The 26,368-nt window shown below is 48.3% G+C and overlaps 1 protein-coding gene across 1 annotated transcript in view; it reads right to left on the bottom strand.

The window, feature by feature from the left end:
* Positions 1-26,368, bottom strand: part of LOC119953069 (protein kinase C alpha type-like) — a 249,538-nt gene that overhangs the window by 9,265 nt on the left and 213,905 nt on the right. The window contains exons 13-15 of the mRNA XM_038776888.1: positions 25,908-25,988; positions 21,744-21,851; positions 14,626-14,766 (exon numbers count right to left, since the gene is read on the bottom strand). Coding sequence (XP_038632816.1) covers positions 14,626-14,766; positions 21,744-21,851; positions 25,908-25,988 — 330 coding nt within the window. The remainder of the gene's footprint in view (positions 1-14,625; positions 14,767-21,743; positions 21,852-25,907; positions 25,989-26,368) is intronic.

Genomic DNA, 26,368 nt, shown 5'->3' with positions numbered 1-26,368 from the left:
CCTCTGTCTTTATAGTGAGTGTGCTCTAACTGGTGATTGGCTGCGGTGTTGTGTGTGTTGATTGGTCTTGCTGTGTGTCAATCAGTGTGTGCGTCTGCACCATGATATACTGGTGTATATTATGACAATGCCAACATCCATCACTGGATTCAAGTGTAGACAAGGTACAAGTAAATACATTTAACATATTATATATTCTACAAGAGCCTCAAAACTCTATTAGAGGGAGGATTAAATCACAAGTTAGATTTAACTGCGATATAGTGTATAGAACAGATGACAGGGGTTGGGGGATGATCCTATTAGTAAATTTAAGAGAAAGCTGGATAAATGTTGATTAGAAATTTGTGGGATATAATAAATTAGATGTTGGGAAGGCAAGATGTTCTTTACATCCCTTTGTCTTCCCACTCTGTTGGTTGCAGCTAGAAGCAGTGCATTGAATGTTAAACTAATCTTTGCAATCTTCTAACCTGCTCTGATCCATTAAATTATACTCGGGGGTAAAACTTTTCTCTATTTTATAAATGCAATATTCAGCCATTTCAACATCAAATGTTCCTTATATACACATTTAATGTAATTAATGTCCCAGATGACATATAGTGATGAAACAAATACCAAACAGTGTATGAAGTTAAAAGGAGGTGTTGAAAGCATATTTGAAGAGATGGGCTTTGAAGATACTTCTGAAGGTGAGAAGGAATGGGACTTGGAAAGGGCATTCCAGAAAGTAGCGAAAAGTTTCTGCTGTGACATTATGAGGGCATAAGAGAGATGTGGTGGGGGCTGCATTCAAAAAAAAAGGTGTGGAGACTGGTTACAGCAAGGTCTAGAAGTAATTAAGATAAAAAGGATTTTGATTCAACGACTTGCAGATTGGTGAGGACAATTCTGATAAGTGGGCACAATTTAGTGCTAGACAGGATGGGGAGAGTGAAATTATGGCAGTCTTGGAGCGTGAATGAATGTTTTCTGGAGGTGTCATGGATATGAATGAGGGAGAGCAAAGATTGGAGGAGATGATAGTGGAAATAGGTCTTGCTTATGAATTCAATGCTCCGTCACGTGCATCCTGTGAAGATAATAACTATTTCCATTTTTTAAAGTAACCATTTTGGAGCTGCTAGTTTGCTGTTAGCAGCAATTTATTTTCAGGCTTGATTTCCCCTTAATATAACTCAATTTGGTTTGCTACTCAAAGAACAGTTTAATGGCAGTTCCAGTGACTTGAAACCATTCTCCAGAGAAACAGAAACCTGCAAAACACCATGGAGAGTGCCGTGGTTAGCACTGTTGCTTCACAGATCCAGGGTCCCAGGTTCGATCCCCCGCTGGGTCACTGTCTGTGCAGAGTCTGCACGTTCTCCCCGTATCTGCGTAGGTTTCCTCCGGGTGCTCCCGTTTCCTCCCACAGTCCAAATATGGTTAGGTGGATTGGCCATGATAAATTGTCCTTAGTGTCCAAAAAAGTGTAGGTGGGGTTACTGGGATAGGGTGGAGGTTTGGGATTGAGTACGGTGCTCTTTCCGGGGGTCGGTGAAGACTCGATGGGCCGAATGGCCTCCTTCTGCACTGTAAATTCTATGATCAATGAATACAGCTCTTCAGGACCTTCTTTATTATGCCCCAGAAACCAAGAAATAAAGAGCCTTGCAGAAAACACCTGGATTACTTTTGCACCGTGTTATCAAGTGCAATAGAAATACTGATTATTATTTCCAAAAGGCCAAATATCGTGAGGGACAAGTGGTAGGAATTGAATTTAGTAAGCATTAAAATGGTGTGCCAAAGTTACATTATTGAATACAATAAATCAGGCCATTCAGTCCATCAACCTAAAAGATATTCCCTGTCTGCAACTGTTTCCTTTATTGAAGCTAAGAAAATGTTCTGTATTGGAATGCGCAAAGTAGCACAATGTATCAAAGTTGTGCTGCAATTTGTGAAACATACAAGGACTGTCTTCTTACACCAATTACTCACTTGTGATTCATTGGATTGTTAAATGACACATACAAATATCACATCTTACCAACTATATTCTTGCAAATACAGTTACAAAATTGAGAATATAAACATGTATTTGTGCAGGCAATAACCCATTTAAATGGGTGGTACACACTGGATGTTTGAGGAACAGGTTAGGTTCTTAATATTCAACAAGTTTCACTCTGGTTTAATATATGAAATCCTCTAGCAATTTGCAATCTTGCACAGACTGCAGGCATTATCCATTGAACTGGGGCGGGATTCTCTGACCACCCGTCGGGTTGGAGAATCGCCCGGGGCCGGCGTCAATCCCGCCCCCGCCGTGTCCCGAATTCTACGCCACCCGAGATTCGGCGGGGGTGGGAATCGCACCGCGTCGGTCGGCGGGCCGAAGTCCCGCCGCTGACAAGCCTCTCACGCCGGCGTGGATTAAACCACTTACCTTACCGGCGGGATTGGCGGCGCGGGCAGGCGCCGAGGTCCTGGGGGGGGGGGGGGGATGGGCCGATCTGACCCCCGGGGAGTGCCCCCACGGTGGCCTGGCCCGCGATCGGGGCCCACCGATCGGCGGGCGGGCCTGTGCCGGGGGGAGCACTCTTTTTCTTCACCATGGCAGAGGTGGAAGAGACCCCCTCCCCTGCGCATGCACCGGTATGACGTCAGCAGCCGCTGACGCTCCGGCGCATGCGTGGACTTACGCCGGCCGAAATCCTTTCGGCCCCGGCTGGCATGGCGCCAAAGGCCGTTCACGCCAGCCAGCGGAGTGGGAACCACTCCGGCGCGGGCCTAGCCCCTCAATGTGCGGGCTTGGCCCTAAAGGTGCGGAGACTTCCGCACCTTTGGGGCAGCCCGACACTGGAGTGGTTCACGCCACTCCGACACGCCGGGACCCCCCGCCCCGTTGGGTAGGGGAGAATCCCAGCCCAGGTCTTTTTAAAAAGACTGAAGAGCAAATCCAGTTGCTTTAATAACATCGAGTGGCTACCCGATGGTAAAGACCTTGCTGAGATGCCATCTGCTTTGTGTTAAAGCAAAGCATTCCACTGACCCATCCTTTAGTCTGTAATTCATTCAGTGCAATTCAAAGCACATAGATGCCAAAGGAAATGATATTAATGAGCAGATACATTGATCTGGGTTATAGCTGGTGATACAACTGAAGGTAGGAAATCACACACCAGGCTCCTTCCTGCCTTAAATGCGCCTCGGCTGTGCTTAAAAAAAAATTGAAAAGTGAAACAAAATGACTGGATAATAAATTGCTGGAGGAGGAGGATAATTAAAATATTTGCTTGTACGCTGCAGTGGGGTGTGTGGTAACTATCCGATGCAATAATAGATTTATCATTGTCAAACCACTTCACTGTGCAGCTGTTCTGCCTTTTCAGCTTTATCCCCAGGTTTCGTTTTTAGCTGGGTTTTTTTTTGCCCAGTGATATATGGGATGTCGGAAGAAAATTGGATTTGTTCTCTATTTCTGGCACCCACCGACTGTGTCAGGAAGTTCTGTGTTCTCAAAGACAGAAATGGAACAGCAGCAATTGGTGTGATCTGAATGAGTGTGTCCAGGCTGTTGATGTGATCTCATTGACTGCTGGGAACTGCATCACGAATACTTCCAATGCCTATTTGGACAGGAAATTATCTAGGTCTGTTAGTTCTAATGTTAGTTGCGAGAAAGGGCAGCACGGTGGCACAGTGGTTAGCATTGCTGCCTACGGCGCTGAGGACTCGGGTTCGAATCCCGGCCCATGGTCACTGTCTGTGTGGAGTTTGCACATTCTCCCCATGCCTGCGTGGGTTTCACCCCCACAACCCAAAAGATGTGCAGGTTAGGTGGATTGGCCATGCTAAATTGCCCCTTAATTGGAAAAAAATAATTGGGTATGCTAAATTTATTTTTTTTTTAAATGTTAGTTGCGAGACGGTTACTAATATCTATCACTGAGGATGGAACATAGAACATACAGTGCAGAAGGAGGCCATTCGGACCATCGAGTCTGTACTGACCCACTTAAGCCCTCACTTCTGCCCTATCCCCATAACCCAACAACCTCTCCTAACCTTTTTGGTCACTAAGGGCAATTTATCATAGCCAATTCACCTAACCTGCACGTCTTTGGACTGTGGGAGGAAACCAGAGCACCCGGTGGAAACCCACGCAGACATGGGAGAACGTTCAGACTCCGCACAGTGACCCAGCGCGGAATCGAACCTGGGACCCTGGCACTGTGAAGCCAGTGCTATCCACTTGTGCTACCGTGCTGCCCGGAGTGATTGAGCAGTGTGTGCTGAGCAGAGTGCCAGCATGGATTTGTGAAGAGCAAGTCGTGTATTTTGAGGAGGTAAATATTGCCGTTGATGAGGAGTGGCTCTGGATTCTATCTGTGTGCCCCACCAGAAGGCATTCGACAACGTTTCACATAAAACTGTTAAAAATTAGAGCACATGTAATTGCAGCCAATCTCTTGGCTTGGATAGGGAACTGTTTAGCAGCTAAAAGAGTGTGAATGGATAATGGTGTGTGGTCAAATTGGCAGATGTAACTTTAGTGGTGTCCTCCATGATCTGTTGGGTCTTTGACATTTCGCCATTTATCAATGCCTTGGATGAAGGAATAGAGAAGTCTATATCACGTTGGTTAGATCACAGCTAGAGTATTGTGTGCAGTTCTGGAATATACAAAATGGGAGGGATGTGATAGAACTGGAAAGGGTCCAGAGGAGACTCACCAGGATGTTGCCTGGGCTGGAGAGTTTTAGTTATGCCGGGAGATTAGATAGACTGGGGTTGTTTCCCTTGGAGCAGAGGAGACTGCGGGGGGGGGGGGGGACATGACTGAGATGTATAAATGTATAAAATTATGAGGGGCTTCCATAGAGTCGACAGGAAGAAACTTTTCCCCTTGTTGGAAGAATCAATGACCAGGAGACGGATGTAAGCTAAGGGGCAGGAGATTTAGAGGGGATGTGAGGAAAGCCCTTTTCACCCAGAGGGGGTGGTGGGAGTGTGGAACTCGCTGCCTGAAAGGGTGGTGGAGACAGAGACCCTCATAACATTTGAGAAGTATTTAAATATGCACTTGCGATGTCAAAGCATACAAAATTGCAAGGAGCACAGCAATTTACATACCCAAGAACAGGAATCGCTAAAAACGATGGAACGGATACAGAAAGATATTTAAAAGATGAATGAAATGTTGCCCTGTCCCACAAAAGGGCTGGAATTCAAAGTGTGGAAGCTGTACTGAGATCCAGTTCGACCCCATTTGATGTAGTCTGGGGCACCGCACCTCAGAAAGGATACATTCGCCTTGGAGGTGGAGCAGACCAGGTTCACCAGGAAGATTCCATGTTAAAAAGATAAAATTACAGGCATCAGTGCACAGACATGGCTTATTTACCTTGAAGAGAGAAGATTAGGGAATTATCTCATTGTAATGATGATTAAAGAGGCTTCAGGGTAGATAGAGGAACAGAATTCCTCCAGTGGGGCTAGGCTAGAACAAGAGGGCAAACCCTCAGGCAGTTGAGGGGTGATGTCAGGAAGAACGTCTTCACATTTCAGTGGGAACCTGGGCTTCTCTCCTCCAGAGAGCTGCTGACCTGGGGGTCAGTTGAAAATGACAAATCTAAATGGGTAATGGAGGAGGGGTCGCGTGGGGGCAGCTCGAGGTGGCATCATGCAAAGCCACCAGCCTAGGGGCACTAGTAGCAGCACCGCTGCCGTTCTCCGCCGGCACGATACACCACAAGCCCGGTGGTAACGGCGGCACTGAGGGTCTGGGGTCAGTGGAGAAGACACAGGAAGGAGGAGGGGCCTCAGTTTGGACCCCTATAGGGAACAATCATAGATTTGCTCCGGGCAAGATAGACGGGGGGGTTTCAAAGCTGTGCACAGGGCAGGCTTAGAAGGATGGGGGACCTGTTCATAGATGGGAATTTCCCTAGCTGAAGATGCTGGAGGAGAAATTTAGCCTGACCCCTGGAAACGCCTTCAGGTACCTTCAAGTCCGTGACTTTCCTCAAAAAACAGGTGGGGACAATTCTGTTGCTTACCCCCTCGTAGGATTCAGGACAGGGTTGTGTCTGGCATCTGGGTTGGGGAGGGAAGGTGTCGGACATCTACCAAGAACTGCAGGGCAAGTGGGAGGAGGAGCTGGATGAGGCCTGTGGGTTGATGCCCAGGAGCTGGTTTAGCTCTCTGGGCTAAATCACTGGCTTTGAAAGCAGACCAGGCAGAGCCAGCAGAACAGTTCGATTCCCGTACCAGCCTCCCCGAACAGGCGCCGTAATGTGGCGACTAGGGGCTTTTCACAGTACTTCATTTGAAGCCTACTTGTGACATAAGTGATTTTCATTCATTTCATTTCATTTCATTTCAGGGTAAATTCCTCCTCATCATGTGCCAGGCTCAGCTTAATTCAGTTTAAGGTGATACATCGGGCACACAGCGACGATGGCGAGAATGAGCAAGGTCTTTTGGGGTGGAGGACAGTGCGCGGAGGTGGCAGGGAGTCCCGACGACCATGTCCATATGTTTCTGGGCATGCCCGGTGCTTAAAGAATTCTGGCAGGGCTTTGCGAGGGCTATGTCCAGGGATTTTGGACACGCGGGTGAAGCCGAGTCCAATATGGCGATCTTTGGGGTGGTCGGAGGATCCGGGAGTGCAGGAATCGAAGAGGCCGAGGTTTTGGCCTTTGCCTCCTGGTAGCCCGGAGACGGATCTTGTTAATGTGGAGAGACACGAACCCCCGAGTCTAGAGACCTGGGTTAGTGATATGGCTGGGTTCCCTCAGCATGGAGCGAATAACGCTCGCCTTGAGAGGGTCCTTGCTGGGCGGTTCTTCCGGTGTCCGGGTCATGTCCCGGCCCCCGTCACGGCACTCAGTCTCAAAATGGGAGAATTCACCCTAAGTTTCTAGCTGCAGATACGATTCAAAGTGGTTTGCCAATACCTTCCACCTCACTCAAGTGGCTTCTCCAGGTCACAAACCAAGCTTTTGACGGATATCACAGATGAGTCATGTCATGTCCTCACCAGATATCCACGAAGCTCATTTCATCATGAGAATTAGAATGGGCCGCCTTCTTTGCTGTAGCTATTCACCTTGTTGTGTCCATGCTGTGTCTCCAAGAGCAACTCAGCTAGTCCCACTCTCCCGCCGTTCCCTCGTTCCCTGCATTTTTCCCCCCCAGGTATTATCCATTCCCTTTGAAAGCCACGACTGAATCTGCCTCCACCACACTCGGGCCATTCCACTTCCTACCTATCGCTGCATGAAAAAGATTTTTCCTCATGTCGCCTCTGGTTCTTTGGCCAATGGGAAGAAGTGTTCCCTATCTGCTGTAATGTGGAGATGCCGGCGTTGGACTGCGGTGAGCACAGTAAGAAGTCTTACAACACCAGGTTAAAGTCCAACAGGTTTGTTTCAAATCACTAGCTTTCGGAGCACTGCTCCTTCCTCGGGTGAATTCCTCAGCTGAGGAAGGAGCAGTGCTCCGAAAGCTAGTGTTTGAAATAAACCTGTTGAACTTAACCTGGTGTTGGAAGACATCTTATATCTACTGTATCCAGACCACTGATGATTTTTTAAAAATAATTACGTATCTAATTATTTTATTCCAGTTAAGGGCAATTTAGCATGGCCAATCCACCTAGCCTGCACATCTTTGGGTTGGGGAGTGAAACACACGCAGTCACGGGGAGGAAATGTGCAAACTCCCACAGACAGTGACCCAGGGCCAAGATTGAAGCTGGCACCTCGGCACCATGAGCAGCAGTGCTAACCACTGCCCACCGGGCAGCCCTGGCGTCTGATGACAACACCTCCATCAAATCTCCTCACAAAATTTCTCTCCTCTAAAGGTAGACAGGTCTCCAATCTATTGGCGTAAGTGAAAACTGAAAAGTTAGCAGCTTTCTCTTCCCACTAACTCAGAAACTCTGAAGCCAAATAAAATCCCCAACCGTGCCCCAGCTCAAATGAGCTAATTCAGTCCCTACGTGGGCCCATCTGGTCGGTTGCCGCACAATAAATTAATTTGTTGCTATTAAGGAAGCAAACCTTTCTTCACATAATCTCAGTTTTTCCTCAAGTTTCAGTTCTGAGATTTCCAGCCCTGCATGTTAACGTTTCAGAGGACTGCATTCTTGCTAACACTGACTACCGCAAGTAAAAATAATGATAATAATTCAACAGGCTAGTTCTGGTTGCTATATATTGTTCACACTCAAAATAACAAGCCACTTCAGTGCAACTTAAATTCATCTTCAAATGGTTAAACTGCAAAAAACACACACATGCTCATTGTACATCAGATCCAAATTAGTGTAATTAATACAATAAGCAAAGCAGTAGCATTAGAACATGGTCAAATTCCAACAACTACAGTTAGAATACAGTTTAATTAATCATCTGAATGTTATTTTCTCAGCTAAGTAATCATTTAAATTTAGAAACTCATGCAATGTAGAGTATTGGTCAACTACCTATTGAATTGATTATTAAAGCAGGCATGTTTCCAAATCATGTTATTTTTCACCTGGTTTACTCTCCTCCCACTTGATTCCATGTGACGAGGAGCAGACACAGAATATATTCCCTTCTGTTCTCTCAAACTGTTTTTTATTCGTTGCCCTAAGGGCAGCAGAGGCCAATTGACTTCAATTGTCCCCCCCTTTCTGGTGGTAATCTGCATACATCCATTCGATACTGTACTAACAACAGAATAGATCAAATATAGAGCAGCTCTCTAACTACAACACAATGATTTGTTGTAATGTGAAGTGATATCTGATTGCTCATTTAACGATGATCTCTTCGTACGGGGTGCACATGCTTGAAGGGTGCTCCAACAGCTGGAAATAGTTCCCTATTTTTAAAGAACTGTGATGACTTTTACGGAGTTTGGAATGTTCAGATCCTGAGAGTCTGCTAGCTAGAGGTGACTTGTTGCACTGACGCTGTTTAACATGGCTCCCTTGCTGTAATAGCAGAAAAACCTGGGTGAATGGTCCTTCTGTTAGGATATGAGAATCAGATATCTCCCTTTGAACTTGCTGTACTCCTGTTCTTTTGGACCAACCCTGACCTTATGATCAAACCTGCTGACAAGGGTGGTGCCCTTGCTGTCTGGTGTAATGACCTCCACCTTGCAGAGGCTGAGCGCCCAACTCTCAGACTTATGTCCTACCTCCACCAGACCATGACCCCACCACCAAACACCACCAAGCCATTGTTTCCAGGACTGTCACTGACCTCGTCATCTCTGGAGACCTACCCCCCACACAGCGTCCAACCTCACAGTCCCCGACCCTGCACAGCCCGCTCTGCCTCCCTCCCAAAACCCACAAACAGGATTACCCTACTAGCCCCAACATATCAGCCTGTTTCTGCTCCATGGAATTAATTTCTACTTCTCTGCTCCATTCTCTCTCCCCTCATCCAGTCTTTTCACACCTACATTCGGGCTTCCTCTGATGTCCTACGTCATCTTGCAATTTGAAACACACACAAACATGTTACAGCACAATTACAGAGGTCTTATTTTGCTGTACATTACGAAAAGGAAAATGAAGCACAGCCACAAAACACAAGATCATGCTGTTGCCAAAAATGTAATTGCTGTTCGAAAGGGTTAGGGAACAAAGCCTTTATGGCGCTCCTTAATTGTGAAGTAAGACTTACAGAGATGAAACCTGCGTTGTTTGTGGTACTACTGTAAAATGAAAACTGGCTTGAGATCTGGTACAAAACCATTGCTGATATATTGCACTCTGCATTCATTCTTTGTTGATGAAACTATGAATATTCATCAAATGCTAAAGTCACTAAGTTCCGGGCAGCATGGTGGCGCAGTGGTAGCATTGCAGTCTCACTGCGCTGAGTCTCAGGTTCGATCCCGGCTCTGGGTCACTGTCCGTGTGGAGTTTGCACATTCTCCCCGTCTTTGCGTGGGTTTCGCCCCCACAGCCCAAAGATGTGCAAGGTAGGTGGATTGAACATGCTAAATTGCCCCTTAATTGGAAAAAATGAATTGGGTACTCTAAATTTAAAAAAAAGTCACTAAGTTCCATCAAGTGTGCTTAAAATTAGAAAGCCCGTTTTTATGTAGCCACTGGAATGGGAAGTCATTGCAGGATAATCCTATTGGGCAAAATAACTCCACCATCTCTCTCTATGTGGACTGTTAAATCTAAAATCCAGGCTGTTGAAAAATGTTGTTAAGTGAGATTTGCTCTCTACTCCTGCGTCAGTCAAGGCTCAGTGAATGGCACGCTAGCCCGAGTCAAAAGGTTGTGGTGGGTTCAAATCCCACTCCAGAGCTCGAAATCTAGGCTTATCTTCCAGTGCAGTACTGAGGGAGTGCTGCACTGAGAGAGGTGCCCGTTTAGATATTTTGCCTATTTGTCCTGTAATTCCTGAGCTGCTGTTTTTGATCCCACGTCTCCACCTCAGTTAGTGTTACTAACAAATCTGACCCTCTTGCAATGAGTTTTTGAATTCAAATTATTTATACAATTCAGTAACAGCAGTGGTCTCAATACTGATCCATGGGGCACCGAACTCAGTGGGCACGATTCTCCCAGACAGGGAGAAATCATAAGGCTGGGCGTCAAACCCGCCCGGTTTTGACGCCAGCCTCCCCCTCCCCGACCGGGAACCGATTCTGGTCCCCGGTCGGGGCTAGTATGCCGCGGCCGTGAACTCCGGCATCGCGGGCTTAACGAATTTCGTTAAGCCCGCTTGCCAGAGTTTGCGACGGCTGACGCGTCACATGACGTCAGCCGCGCATGCGCGGATTGGAAGACTCCAACCCGCGCATGCGCGGATGACACATCGCGCATTTGCGGAAACCCGCGCATGCGCGGGCCGGGATGCCCCTCAGCCTGCGCGAATGATACAGCGGGGCGGCGGAAGGACAAAGAGTGCGCGGGAATCGGACCCGCTCGCCACGCCCGATCGGTGGGCACCGATCGCGGGCCCATGGCACATTGGCATGGCCGTGGTACTGCCGTGCCAATCGGTGCCATGGTTGCCAAGATCGGGACTTTACGGCCGTTTTACGAACGGCCACGACAGGTGTGTTTGCCGTTCGTAAAAACGGCCGTAAAGGGCTTGGAATTCGGCCCATCGGCCAGCTGTGAATCGCTGCTCGCGTAAAAAAACGGCGGCAGCGATTCGTGTCGGGAGTGGGGGGGGGGAGAATAGCGGGAGGGCGTCGGACTAGCGTGCCGTTTAAAAATTTACGACCCCGCTATTCTCCGCACCGTCGTAAGTGCGGATGAATTGCGCCCAGTATCTCTTCCAAGACTCAGATGATTCCTCCAACACAATGCCACATGTTCCACCTTCAACTAGTTCCTTATCCGTCTCCAAGATCCTATGTGGCGTGACAAAGGTAAACTATCCCTCATTTCCCTTCTTGACTAGTCTGCAGCATTGGACATGGTTGAACGCACCATTCTCTTCCCATGTCTCTACACTGTTTAACTAGAATGCAGCCTCTTGGTTCCATTCTTTTCCGTCTAATCCTATTGAGATTAATAGTGATTATTGCAATGGTTGATCTTCCTTTTCCTGCCCTTACAGTTACCCTCAGTGTTCACCAAGGATCTGTCTTTGTCCCCCTCCTTTGACACCATCTCAAAATACATGCTTAGTTTTCACATGTACACCGATGACCCAGCTCTACCTCAGCACCACCTCTCTCAACCCCTCAACTGCTTATCTGACCGATAAGCAGGAACTTCCTCCAATTAAACATTGGGGAGTTAACACCGTTGTTCTCTAATACAAATTCTCTTCCCTCATTACGGACTCCATCCTTCTCCCTGGTATCTGTCTGAAACTGAACCCAACGCCTTGCAACCTCAGTGTCATACTGCACCCAGAGATGAGATGCCACATGTGCACCATCGTTAGACTATTAACCCTCTGAAACATCGCTCCTTCACCCTGCCTTGGCTCATTTCGCTGCTGAAACCTTCAATCACACCTCTTCACCCCAGACTGGACTATTCCATAGCACTCCTCACTGCTGCCCCCCCCCCCCCCCCACATTCTACACTACATAAACCTGAGGTCAGCCAAAACTCTGCTACCCGCCCTTACTCTCACCAAAGTCCTACATCCTCATTATCCCTGTGCTCACTGACCCACATTGGGTCCTGAATCCTTCACCCCTCCCTACGTCTATAATCTCCTCTCGTCTCTCAGATATCTGCATTCACCTCATTCTGGTCTCTACCACTGGCCCTCCAGCTGTCAGTTGCCAAGACCCTAAGCTCTGGCATTCCCTCCCTAACCTTTCCACCTCTCCACCTAGTTTCCCTCCTCTAAGATGTTCCTAAAAACCTTCACTTTGGCCAGGCTTTTGGCATCTGTTCTAATATTGCCTCATGTGACTTGGTGTCAAACTTTGCATTGTAATGCTCCTGTGAGAAGCCCTGGGATGTTTTATTCCATTTCACACGAGTATAAGCTGTTGCTGTTTAACTTGAACCATCACAGTTTTGAGCTTAATTAATAGCCTCTTGTGCCAGAATTGTGTCCAATATCTGTTGGAAGTTTTATATGGTTCCAGATTTCCAAGCCATCAGCAGTGGTGGTCACATTTCCCCAATTTGATGCTGCTGCACAATCCTTCCGGCATTTTCCCATCTCGGCTCTGACAGAAATGCGCAGCACCATTTGGGAAACTCTGTCAGAATGGAGTTGGGGCAAGAGAGCACATGCCCCTTTTTTATGGCCACCAGCTGACTTATGGTAAGCTTAAAGTTCCAGTCTGGATGTTAGTGAGTGAGTGAGAGGGTGTGTGGGTGCGAATGACTCGTGGGGGGGGGGGGGGAGGGGGGGGGGGGACTGTCAGGTCGAGTCAGGCAAGTAGTCAGGTGTTTGGGAGGGGGTATCTGAAGGGTACTCAGCTCGGGGGGGGGGTAAATCATGTGATTGGAGGGTAATCGGAAGGGGTAATTGAGGCAGTGGGGTGGTGTTGATTGGCTCGGGCGTTAGGACTAAGTTTAATCTGTTTAACATTTCCAGGGTAACAGAGTTGCAGATGGGTCCAGGGAGCAGAGGAATTGCCCATTGGGCGCTTGAACTTCCTGAGCAACTTCCAAGGAGGTTCGACAGGTTGGGATTTCCACAGGGTCCTGGTGTCCACCTCACTCAAATACTAGTCTCATTATTCAGAGAACTAGAAGATTTGAACCCACGCTGATATTAGATCTGCATATCCAGAGTGGCGATCAATCAGTTTTTCCCATTAAGAATGGGAAAGAACAAAACTTTAATAGTTAAAAATCAGATGTTGCAATGGGGGGGGGGGGGGGGGGGGGGGGGGGGGGGGGGGGGGGGGGGTGGGCGGGGACAGTACGGTGTTTCTGGATGAATGAATGAATTACGATGGGTCAAATAACTCTCCCGATTGCTATTTGTTAAGTGGTCCTCCTGGTAAAATTGATGGCCCCTGCTTAACTGATGTACTGGAATCTCAAGTAAAGACTAAATAATTGTCCTGCTGATGGTTTTATTGCTCGCTTCTCTCTCACTTCATACCATAAAGAACAATGGAGTGAAAGAATGCAGTGATTTCAGCTGCAGCCAATATGTAGCCGCAATTCATGAAGTCAATCCCAGCTGCTTGTTTTGATTTTCATCTGTGGCTGAAGAAGTCGAAATGCAGTCTGCAAAATGGTTCCTGAACAGTTTAAGAACTCTCGTCACTCTATCACTTGCCAGTCTTCAGTGAATGCAGCAAAACAGTAGTTCCAAGGCTCCTGCCAGAGCTCCGGATGCTTTAACAGGTGGGAGTAAAGCAGGTTGACTTGCTCTGCAGTCTCTCTTTCCCGTGGGAAACTGCTGGTCCCCGTCCTCCACTGGGCTACAGGTATCAGTGCTGTCGTGGCACCTCACCAAGCTATGGCTGACTGAGCGCTTAGTCCCAACACAGCCCCAATCCTTCCTTTGTTTTTTTAAAGAAGTGAGAGACTTAGCAGCATGGTAACTGAATGCAGGAAGTTATGGTTGTAAAATAAACCCTCCCAAACCATCCTGACAAGGAACATATAGCTCCCCTGAATAAAGTCAAGACAATCTCATTAAACAAAGCTGATAACGTAGCTGCTACGGAACACAGAAATCAGTCTGACACCACTCAAGTAGGTTCGACCTTCCCTCATTTGCCTGTTGGAAGCTTGGTTTGCTTCATTTCCTAAACACGGATGTATATATTCCCTCATATGACAAACAATTTGCCACTGGCAAGAACATCATTTGGATGTGCTTATGCACAAATGACAAGACTAGTACATCCATCCTGCAGGCTGTGTGTCTGGTACTAACCACTAAAGTTACAGTTTCGAGATTATTTGGTTCCCCACAGCTCTGAAAAGATTCCCTGAAGGAAACAGCAAAACTCTCAAAAAATGTAGTCCTGGCAATGTGTGTTTGAGGCCTCGTACTTCAATTGTGCCTGACCTATTTTTTAAAAAACTCTGCTGCCTCAGCCTAACTATTTATTGAATAGAAATGTTATATTTATCTGAATTCAGCTGCTTCTACGCAGGCACACAGCTCAGTTTCCCCGACCCATGACATAATGGTGCCTGGATTTCAGCACACTCACCACTTTTGGCTTGAATGGAGGCTGTATCTCCCGCAGTTCCAGCTTCTCCCAGTCAATTCTCCGGAAGAATGCATGATCCCGGATATCTCTCTCTCCCTCAGATCCACAGCCAAGGCGCTTTGCTGGATGTTTCGTCATTAGCTGTGTCAGAGAGAACAATTTAAGAAAAAAAAAACTTGAGATAAAATGAATCAGGTCATAGCTTGCGAGAGAGTGAGAGAGATAAACTCTGCAGTGCTTTGCAGGGGAGCTGAAAAAGCTCATTCCTGTTCCATGATATTCACTACATCATCAAATTCCCCTCTAAGTCACACAAACATGCAGATTTGGAAGTATATTACTGTTCCTTCACTGTTGCTGGAACTCCCTACAAGGTAGCACTGTCACAGTACCACCAGAGGAGCGGCTCACCACTTAATAATGATCTTTATTTGTGTCACAATTAGGCTTACATTAACATTGCACTGAAGTTACTGTGAAAATCCCCTAGTCGCCACATTCCGGCACCTGTTCGGGTACACAGAGGGAGAATTCAGAATGTCCAATTTACCTAACAGGCACGCCTTTCGGGACTTTGTGGGAGGAAACCGGAGCACCCGGAGGAAACCCATGGAAACATAGGGAGAACGTGCAGAATCTGCACAGACAGTGACCCAAACTGGGAATCGAACCTGGGACCCTGGCGCTGTGAAGCAACAGTGCTACCATGCCGTCCCAAGACAGTTAGGAATGGACAATAAACGTCGGTCTTGCCAGTGAGACCAACATCACGTGAATAAATGAAGAAAATAAATCATTGGAAATTGAGGTACAAATGCAGTTCAAATGTACCTGCCTCAAAACTAATCTTTGCGCATTAAAAAAACAGCCACTTGCTTGAGTTGAACAGCTAGTGCTGTAGCATTGTGGTCAATAACCACACAGTAAATTAGTGGAATGTGGGAAAGACTTTGTCTGTATATATGTTTCTGGAACATACCTCTTCATTCACCTGAGGGAAGGAGCTGAGCTCCAAAATCTAGTGATTTGAAACAAACCTGTTTGACTTTAACCTGGTGTTGTAAGACCTCTACCAATTTGGCAAAACAGTATTTGAACTGTGAGGACCAATGAGAAGAGCAGGGGAATTGGTTGAAGCAACAGTGGATATTAGGCTCTCATACATCAGCATAGTGAGTATCAGAATAGGAAGAGCCATTAGCCGTTCGTGACTTAGCTTTCAAAATGTGTTTGTTATTTCAGCTCCTTCACACTATCAGGCGAAGTAACACTTCATTTATTGTCATTTCCTGATGGGTCTGAGCACTCCCTGTTCAAGTAAAAATACCTAAGAAATCTGACAAGGCGCCAAAAATGTTAATTTTAAAAAATGATTCTGCAAGTTAAAAATAAACAGGACGTGAGATTCTCATTTCGTTCATTTGAACCACCGCAATACTTGACAAATATGAGGTGACGCTGTGTGGATACTCGTAATGAGAGTATCTGTCTGAAATGTATTTGTCCGCCACTTAATGGATCAGAAGTTAGCTGTTCCACCCCTTGGATCTGCTCTGTTATTTAACTAGATTGTGTTTGGTCTTCCATCACAATGCCATTTTCCCACACTATCTCCATATCCCTTGATATCTTTAATATCTAGAAATCTATCAATCTCTACCTGGATTAAATAGATTAAGCTCCTCTGCTAAAACAGTGCACATAGGAATTTAACATCATGTGTTTAAGGGCAGCACGGTAGCACAGTGGTTAGCACAGTTGCCTCGCAGCACCAGGGTCCCAGGTTTGATTCCCGGCTTGGGTCACTGTCTGTGCGGAGTCTGCACATCCTCCCCGTGTCTACGTGGGTTTCCTCCGGGTGCTCCGGTTTCCTCCCACAGTCCAAAGATGTGCAGGTTAGGTGGATTGGCCACGCTAAATTGCCCTTAGTGTCCAAAAAAGTTTAGGTGGGGTTACTGGGTGACAGGGATAGGGTGGAGATGTGAGCTTGAGTACGGTGCACTTTCCAAGGGCTGGTGCAGACTCGATGGGCCGAATGGCCTCCTTCTGCACTGTAAATTCTATGAATCTATAAACACATTTCTATATTGGCACCGCTCAGTGTAAATTCAAGATCACGGTTTTCCAAAGGCAATGCTTTTTGAAAGGATAATACCACGGGCTCTTGAACCAAGACAACATCGCATTTTTGGGTTTTACATCTGCCTTTCAACCAGGTAGAGTTACAGCTATTTTATTTTTTTAAAATTTAGAGTACCAATTATTTTTTCCAATTAAGGGACAATTTAGCATGGCCAATTCACCTAACCTGCACATCTTTGGGTTGTGGGGGCGAAACCCATGCAGACACGGGGAGAATGTGCAAACTCCACTGGGACAGTGACCCAGGGCCGGGATTCGAACCCGGGTCCTCAGCGCTGTAGGCAGCAATGCTAACTACGGTGCCACCGTGCTGCCCCTAGAGTACAGCTATAACCATACTTAATAATATCAAATGGTCCAATTTTAGAAATTTTGCACCGTATTGATCAGTAATACATTTGCATTTTCTCTCAGCATCCTTTGTTCTAGGAGCTAAGAAATGGTTGATGAAGTTTCAGTGAGTCCAAAACTCATTTCCTGTGTCACTACTGTTTACAAAATCACGCAGTGTCCACATGGCTGGTGGAAGGGAAGGAGCAATATGATATAGCATTATGTCATATAGAGGATAGGCCCCTTGCCTTGATATTACCCTCGCACGATGGGTAGGAGAAGATTACACACGCGGCATTGCCATTTGTCCTGTGGACGCAGCATGCCTTAAAGGCAAAATACTTCATTAACATATTTAAACAATGTAATTGAGAATCTGACTTGAATTTATACAGTTGCCAGCTGGGTTTCTGAGGGTTCTAGAAACAAGACAGTAAGAAAAGGGAGGTGGAGAAGAGCTTAGGTACCTAGGGGTTCCAGGTGGCTGGGAGCTGGGGGGCCCTGCACAAGCTCAACCTCACAAGGTTGGTGGAGCAGTGGAGGAGAGTTTAAGAGGTGGGATATGTTACCCGCCGTCACTGGCGGGGAGGGTGCAGTCCGTTAAGATGACGGTGCTCCCCGAGGTTTTTGTTCCTGTTCCAGTGCCTCCCCATCCTTATCCCCGAAGGCCTTTTTTAGGAGGGTCAACAGGAGTATCACGGATTTGTGTGGGCGCATGGGACTCACCGAGGGTTCGAAGAGGTGTTCCTGGAACGGGGCAGAGGATGGGGGGGCTGGCGTTGCCCAACCTCTGTTTGTACGATTGGGCTGCACGCAAGCGATGGTGCGTAAGTGGGTAATGGACGAGGAAGGGGCAGCATGGAAGAGGATGGAGGCGGTGTCATGTGTGGGCACGAGCCTGGAGGCGGTGGTGCGTCTACCTCAAACTTTGGGGGCAATGGCGACGCATAGGGGAGAAGTGGGGGCTCGATGGAGGCCCCGATACGGGGGAACCCATCGGTTGTCCCAGGGAGCATTGATGGCGGATTTCTGGCTGGCACAGGGTAGGGGGTTAGAGGTTGAGGGACCTGTTTGTGGAGGGGAGGTTCGCGAGCTTGGGGGAGGTTAGAGGGGAGTTTGGGCTCCCCCCGGGGAACATGTTTAGGTACATGCAGGTGAGGCGTTTGCCAGGCAGCAGGTGGAGGGGTTCCTCTTGCTGCCCCCACGTGGGTGCGGGACAGGGTGCTCTCGGGGGTGTGGGTTGGAGGAGGGAGGATTTCGGACATATACCGGGTGATGCAGGAGGTAGACGAGGCCTCGGTGGAGGAACTGAAGGGTAAATGGGAAGAGGAGCTGGGTGAGGAGATTGAGGAGGGGACGTGGGCGGACGCCCTGGAGAGAGTGAATTCCTCCTCTTCCTGTGCAAGGCTTAGCTTCATACAGTTCAAGGTGCTGCATAGGGCCCACATGACTGGGACGAGGATGAGCAGGTTTTTCGGGGGCGAAGACAGGTGTGCTAGGTGCTCGGGGAGCCCAGCAAACCACGCCCATATGTTTTGGGCGTGCCCAGCGCTGGGCGAGTTTTGGAAGGGGGTAGCAAGGACGGTGTCGAGGGTGGTGGGATCCAGGGTCCAGCCAGGCTGGGGACTCGCAGTTTTTGGGGTTGCAGTGGAGTCGGGAGTGCAGGAGGCGAAAGAGGCGGTGTGCTGGCCTTTGCGTCCCTAGTAGCCCGGCGGAGATCTTGCTCCAATGGAAGGATGCGAGGCCCCAAGCGTGGAGGCCTGGATCAATGATATGGCGGGGTTCCTTAAATTGGAGAAGGTGAAATTTGCCCTACGGGGTTCAGTACAGGGGCTCTTTAGGCGGTGGCTGCCTTTCCTGGACTTCCTGGCGAAACGGTAGGGAAATAGGCCGGCGGCAGCAGCAGCAACCCGGGGTGGGGGGGTCTGGTTTGGTGGGAGGGAGAACTGTGTACATGGGTTTGTGGGATGTGGTGGGTGTTATTTCTTTCCCTTTTGTTGTGTGGGTGTTCTTTTGTTTGTTTTTTTTCCTTTTGTTTGTAGTTGCGTTTGAAGATGGGCGGGTGTTGTTCTTGGGGTGTTACCTCGGTTGTTTTGTTAATATAGTTGAGATGTTTATATTTTGTAAAAAGTTCAATAAATATTATTTAAGAAAGAAGAAAGAAAAGGGAGGTGGATGTTGCAGGTTCCACAAGGCCTTTTTCAGCAGTCTTTGTGGACCAGGAGGAACAGGACTGTTTCCCTCGGCCCGTCACTCTCACCCTGGCCATGCTGGGTGACTGCCCTCCACCCCTACTCTTGCCCCAATGTCTGGTTCCCTCTCTGTCGGTTTCTGCCTCATCCTCTCCTTTTGCACTCCCTCTGCTCCAATCCAGACCCCCGACCTATGCTCCTTTGCTTTGATTCCCACTCGCAGCTTATCACTCCGCCTCATCCCCCAAGCCCCAGTCTCTGTCCTCCTTACCAGCTGCCAGGGACCCATCCCCAAGCCAGTCTCTTCTCCTTCCCGCTGCCACAGGTTTTCCAGCAGGCAATGTGCCAGCCCAGACTGCCCATCAGGAAATGGGAGAAGGAAATGGTGGAGTTCCTGCCATTAACTTTCCGGCCCGGCAGGACCTCAGTGATCCCGGCCATGCCGGATTTTTCTCAGTGCTCCCGGCAACCTTCCTGTAAGACGAGGGTTCTTGTGTTGGATGTATTTACACAGAACATTCCCGCCAATCCTATGGAATAGGGGGTGAATAAACAAGATTCAGGATTATCGAATCGAGCTAATGTTGCTCGTGGGTGAGAAAGAAAGCCAATGTATTGTCAGAGGTGCAGGCAAGTATTTCTCGCGACAGTAATGCTGCAATCATCGCGAGGCCTAACCATGAAAGCAATCACCAGATTATTACTGAAAGCGGAATAAATGAACCTGCACAAGAAGGGGAAAAAACTGAAAGTTGAATCGCATCGTGGAGGGTAATTCAGATTTCAGGATCTCAAGAAGATAGAAACTTGTGAATTTATATGAAGTTGATGATTTAGGATTTGGATGGATGGAAGGATCTTCAAACTGACTGAATCTAAGGAATTGGAATGCACACACACTGAGCATATTATTGATTATTGGTTTAAATATCTCTTTCATCTGCTGCCTACTAAAGGTCAGTAATCAAATGCTAGGTACACAAATACTAGGTAGCAACTTATGGACTGGGATTCTCCGACCCTGCGCCGGGCGGAAGAATCCCCGGGGGAGGCGCGAATCCTGCCCCGGCTGCCCTATTCTCCGGCGCCGTTTTTCGGGGGCTGGCGGGATGCCTGCCACGCCGGTCAGGGGCCGTTGACAGCGGCCTCCCCGGCGATTCTCCGGGCCCCGCTGGGCCGAGTGGCCGTAAAGTTTTGCCCAGTCTCGCCGGTGTGAATTACTCACCTCACGCACGGCGGGACCTGGCAGGTAAGTGTGCGGGGCGGTCCTGGGAGGGGGGGATGCAGGGGGATCCAACCCCGGAGGAGGGGGGGGGGGCATGGTGGCCTGGCCCGCGATCGGGGCCTACCGATTTGCAGGCGGGCTGGTTCCATGGGGGTCTTCTTTCCCCCGCGCTGGGCCCCTGTAGGGCTCCACCATATTGCCCAGGGGCCGGCGCGGAGAAGGAAACCCCACGCATACACGGAAATACGGCGGCCGGTCTGCGCATGTGCGGAAATATGCCGGCCGGTACACTGCGCGAGATCACGCCGGATGTTCCGCGAATGTGCGTACTCGCGCCGGCCCTTCGCCGCCGGCTGGAGCAGCACCAGCCACTCCGGTGTCAACCTAGCCCCCGGGAAATTGGAGAATTCCTCACTTTCCGGGGCTGTTGATGCCGGTTTTCCTGCCGGCGTGGGGGACATGGCCACGTTTTCGGAGAATCCCGCCCAAGGTTCTGGGACATCTTTAAAGATTCCACAAATGCAAAATACTTCAGGCAGGAAAGCATCTAATCAGGCGTGTGTGTGACACATGGGGACTGAACCACCATCCCACCTCCAATCCGATTAAATCCATGGTGGGATGGTCCACGGACAGAACTTCTTCCCCTCTGCTAACTGATACCCTAAGGGCCTGATTCCACCACCGCTAGTGAACCCAATGATGGGTGGGGGAGCTCACCATGTGGGGGGGGGGGGGGGGGGGGGAGGCGTGGGTTTCCCTTATTCAGGCACTCAATGTTTGATCAAGGACCCTCCATTGGGAAGGGAGGACTTGCTGGTAGCCACTCAATTCCCTTGCTGTCAACATTCCACACAACCTCTGCCCCACAATCTCGCAGGGATAATCCTGCCCCAAATTCCAGGTCGATGAACTTTCATCAAAATTCCTGAGCTAGAATCCAACTACAATGTTAATGAGACAATTGATTAAGAAAAGTGGGTTGAGTCAAAAAACTTTAAATGGAAGATTGACAGCTCCAGCAAAGTCTACTTCAACACTTCAAGAAGTTGGGTAACATTTTTAATTGTCCCCAATTACTGTCAATATTGTGTTTACCAAGTCCCAGCATGAACACACTGTACCATGTTAATCTGTCACATTACCCCATTACCTTACAGTATGACACGTGTTGCTACCGTACAATTTGCAGTAATCGTTGTCGCGACAGCAAATTGATGTCTTACCCCCTTGCAGATTAAGACAGCCTCCTTTGTCAGTGATTTGGGATACGAGACATTGTGCTCCATTATAGATTGGAAAAGCTCGTCTTCATCTTCTCCATCGAACGGTGGCTGTCACAACACAAAAGGCAAAGCAGCAAAAGCTTTAGTTACGGCTCCATTAAAACTGTCGGCAGATCTGAAACAAGGTAATGACGGTTATTCAACACTTTAAATTTAAGCTGGATTTACGCCACATACACTTTACATGGAGATTCCAAAAGTACATTTGACATATTTTGATCTGGCATTGCTGTAAGACTGCATGGATAGTCCCAGCAGCAGTGTCCCTTTCTCCCATGCCAACACGCCCAGCATCGGGGCGTAATCACTCCAAACCAGCTCGGTTGGACGGAGCAGTCGTTCGTGCCCCTGGCACTGGACCCGTGAAGCAACTGTTCTATTTGGGACTGGGTTACTGCTGGAGATTCCCAGGAGGACGTCGGAAACACTTTAGCGACGTCCTCAAAGCGCCCCTGAAGAGGTCAAACATTCCTGCCGGCTCACGGGAGACCCTGGTTCGCGGAGGAGGTTTATTTTGGAAGACACGGAACCTGTTGGGAAACTTTGTCGGGAACATGCAGTCGGAGAAAGTGCACAAACTTCTGGAAACTCTGTCGGCCCAACCCTTCAAGCACATGTGGCAGAGTTTGCAGATCGTGCATTGGACTCATCAGCCTTCTCAGAACCTCTAAGTGTAGTTTTGTTCTTATTTTGATGTTCCTTAATTTTCTTCGACCGCACCAATTCCGATTTTAGGCCAACAATGGTGAAAGCTGCATTTTCCCTCTCCTCACAATCCATGAACTGTCACCCGGCTGAGGAAGTGGGTGGATGTCCTCTTCAGTGAACATTGGTCTGTGCAAGGAATATTTGATATGACAATATGCACCACATATCAAGAGTAATCCATTCGCTGTGAAGCACTTTGTGACTTCCAGAGATTGGGAAAGATGCTGAAGAAATGCAAGCTCACTCTTTCTCTCAAACTGACTTTCTCACCCTTTTTCCAGCTGTCCCCCGTTCAAAACTCTTATTCCATCCTTAAAAATATAATTCCTCGCTGCCTTCCCGCTCCCTGCCACACATTGCAGAAGTCCAAGCCCGGACACCAACAGAATACCGGCCCTGGTTGAAGCAGCGTGTTTTAAACTCTTGCTACTCGTTCCCATCGGGTCCACTCGGTTGGGAAGGTCATACTTCACAAATCCCATGGGGAGATCTAATGATGAACCCCATTTCCTTTGTGGCCACCATAACATCCCCCCCCCCCCCCCCCCCCGAAGTCCCGTTTCTCGACAAGTCCCCTCGCTGTGAAAAAGCCCTTTCTGCCACATGGTGATTGGTCCGAGGTCATTCGAGGGTGGAACCGGATCTGGTGTCACAAACCGAATTAAGGACAGCATGGCAGCACAATGGTTAGCACAGTTGCTTCACAGCTCCAGGGTCCCAAGTTTGATTCCTGCCTTGGGTCAGTCTGTGTGGAGTCTGCACGTTCTTCCCGTGTCTGCGTGGGTTTCCTCCGGGTGCTCCGGTTTCCTCCCACAGTCCAAAGACCTTCTTGTTAGGTGGATTGGCCATGCTAAATTGCTCTTAGTGACCAAAAAGATAGGTGGGTTACTGGATTACGGGGATAGGTTGGAAGTGTGGGCTTAAGTGGGGTGCTCTTTCCAAGGGCCGCTGCAGACACGATGGGCCGAATGGCGCCCTGCACTGTAAATTCTATGAATCAAGTGAAAAAAAGGAATTGATTAACCGAATCGAGTTCTGCTCCATCTCAGAGTCCCCGTTATCAGGAGGGAAGGGTGCTGGGCCAGCTACCAGCGATTACCCGGTACCGGTAGCAGCCACCTCTATGGCTGGTACGAGGCTTTGTTGAGGGTAGACTGCCTGTTCCTGAAATGGTCCAGGAATTTCTTTACAACCTTCCCCCGGACATTCACTTTCTATGACACCAGCCCCGTTTCTCCATTATGATCCCAGCTGGGACCATCTTCAAAATTCCTCACGTAAACCTGATCGCCTGTTACGGATGTTCTTGCAGAGTCACAATTTGTTTCCTAGTTTTTCTATTTGGATTGCACCCTCCCCGCCAGGTTTGGGAAACTAGGCTTAGTCTCGTACGAAGCTGCCGTCCCATTAACAGTTTCCATTGGGCTAATTCCTGTTGTTCTGTGCGAAGTGGTCCCACAGTGAAATAGAAATCTGGGCCAATTTGGTCTCTGTGGATGCCGCAGTTTTGCCTGTTCCTATAACTTTGTCTTGGCTGTGCCCTTTGCCAGTTTTTGCAGTAGTTTACCATCTGGCATCTGCAACCTTCCGGAACATATTCCCTGGCATTCTTGGGGACGTCATTGCATTTCCTTGACTGCCAGGTGATGCGAGTTGAGGTCCGATACTGTAATGGACTATCTGACATCTTACTTATACAATTGTCCTCAGTTGAGGAACGGTTACTGTTACATGAGATCCCTCCCCCTAACCAGAGGGCATTGCTCTCTGATGCACCTTTTTTCTGCACTTTCCAGTGATCGAGCTATTTAAAAAAAAGTTAGATTACCCAATTCATTTTTTCCAATTAAGGGGCAATTTAGCGTGGCCAATCCACCTACCCTGCACATTTTTGGGTTGTGGGGCGAAACCCAGGCAAACACGGAGAGAATGTGCAAACTCCACACGGACATTGCCCCAGAGCTGGGATCGAACCTGGGGCCTCGGCGCCGTGAGGCCGCAGTGCTAACCCACTGCGCCACCTGCTGACCTGTGATAGAGCTATTTTGATGGATTTTTAAAAATCCAGGTTGGGTTCTGCCAACAATGGTTTTTGGGTGTCAAGTTGTTTATTCCACATATCAATCTGTCTCGCAACATTTCATTCAGGGATGGACTTAATTCACAATCATCTGCCAATTTTTGAAATGTGGCCAAACATTTGGTGCCAGGTTCCCCGGGGTTCCCCCTGCAGTGTTAAAGGCGGTATCTCTGGAGGATAAGAGTCCTTCGTATCACAGTGCTTTTTAAAAAACTTGTTAAAAGTCCTTGAGTAAGGGGCATCTGGGTAGATCGCACTGAATGTTGGGGTCTCAGAAAGATCACTTCCTGTTTTTCATCTCCCTCGATATTATCGCATCCGCCCTGTGTATTAGGCCCAGTCTCTCAGCTATATCATCTGGATCGTATTTTTAAAAAATATTTTTATTCTCCTCCTTTTTCACATTTTCTCCCACATTTACACCCAACAATAAACAATAATCAGTAGCGAATGTAATGTCAATCCTCATATCAATAACAACGATCCCATCCTCCCACCAAACCCCTAAACATTAGCCCGCATGTTCACATAAGCAAATGACGAAGAGGAATCAGGAATCACCCATAGTCACCATTAACACGTACAGTCCCCCTCCCCCCTAATGCTCGATGTGATCCAATTCTCAAAAGTGCATAATGAATAACGCCCATGAATTGTAGAATCCCTCCATCCTTCCCCTCAGTGCAAATTTGACCTTCTCAAGAATTCCAGCAGGTCCCCCCCCCCCCCCCCCCCCCCCCCCCCCCCACCCCGGGCCACGCCAGGGCACAGGGTGGAGAGGTTGATTTCCACCCTAACAGGATCCGCCTTCGGGCGATCAACGAAGCGAAGGCTACAACATCTGCCTTCACACCCGTTTCTAATCCCGGCTGGTCCGACACCCCGAATATGGCCACCCGAGGACCCCGGGTCCAGTTTCACGTGCACCACTTTAGAGATTATCTGGATCAAGTTTAACAAAGATAGGCATTTTTTTTCTTACCGGAGAGGCTGCCTGTTCTCGACAATGAAGGTGGCTCGGAGAAAGAAAACTTGTTTATTCCTCGTCGCCAATAAGCTCGCCAAGGCCAATCTGCCAACACCATCCGCTTTTATTTACATAACGGAAAAGGCTTACAGTGCACAAGTCCAAGCCAGGAGAGGAAGAGAATACTAGCCCGGGCTGAAGCAGCGGGTTTTAAACCCCACTGCTTGTTTCCCATACGGGCGATCTCCCGCCTGCTCAACAGAGACATTCATACTCCACGGAGCCCACGGGGAGATCTACTGGTCTCCATAACATCATCCAAAGCCCCCTTTCCCAAAAAGTTTCTTACCTGTCCGGCCAACATTTCATAAAGTAATACTCCGTAAGCCCACCAGTCCACAGACTTTCCGTACGGTTGGTAAGCAATAATCTAAAAAATATGGAAAAGATCCAAAATGTGAGGGAAGGAAACAAAAACAAAAAACAATTCAATTACATTCTGAATGCTTCAACTTTACTGAGAACATTTGGCTGCTTTGCCACTTCCACCCCCTGTTTAAAAATTTTTTTTCTCCAGCATCAATCACCATGACTACTTCACAGTTAACAGTTGCGTAGCAGGACTCAAGGATATGTTTCCAGAAATTCACTTGTTCTGGTAAAGCTGTTGTATCAGCTCTGACGGCATTGGGTGCCTCCCTTTGGGAAGGGAAGGTCAATCATTCTGAATTTATTCCAATGAGGGGACATGGGTGATCAGTCCGTTCACAGCTTGCCTCCAGCAAAGGCCACAGATCAAAATAGCTGTTT

Source organism: Scyliorhinus canicula, chromosome 18 (genome assembly GCF_902713615.1).
Source record: "Scyliorhinus canicula chromosome 18, sScyCan1.1, whole genome shotgun sequence".
Taxonomy (NCBI): Eukaryota; Metazoa; Chordata; class Chondrichthyes; order Carcharhiniformes; family Scyliorhinidae; genus Scyliorhinus; species Scyliorhinus canicula.
This window is presented reverse-complemented; position numbering and strand designations above follow the sequence as displayed.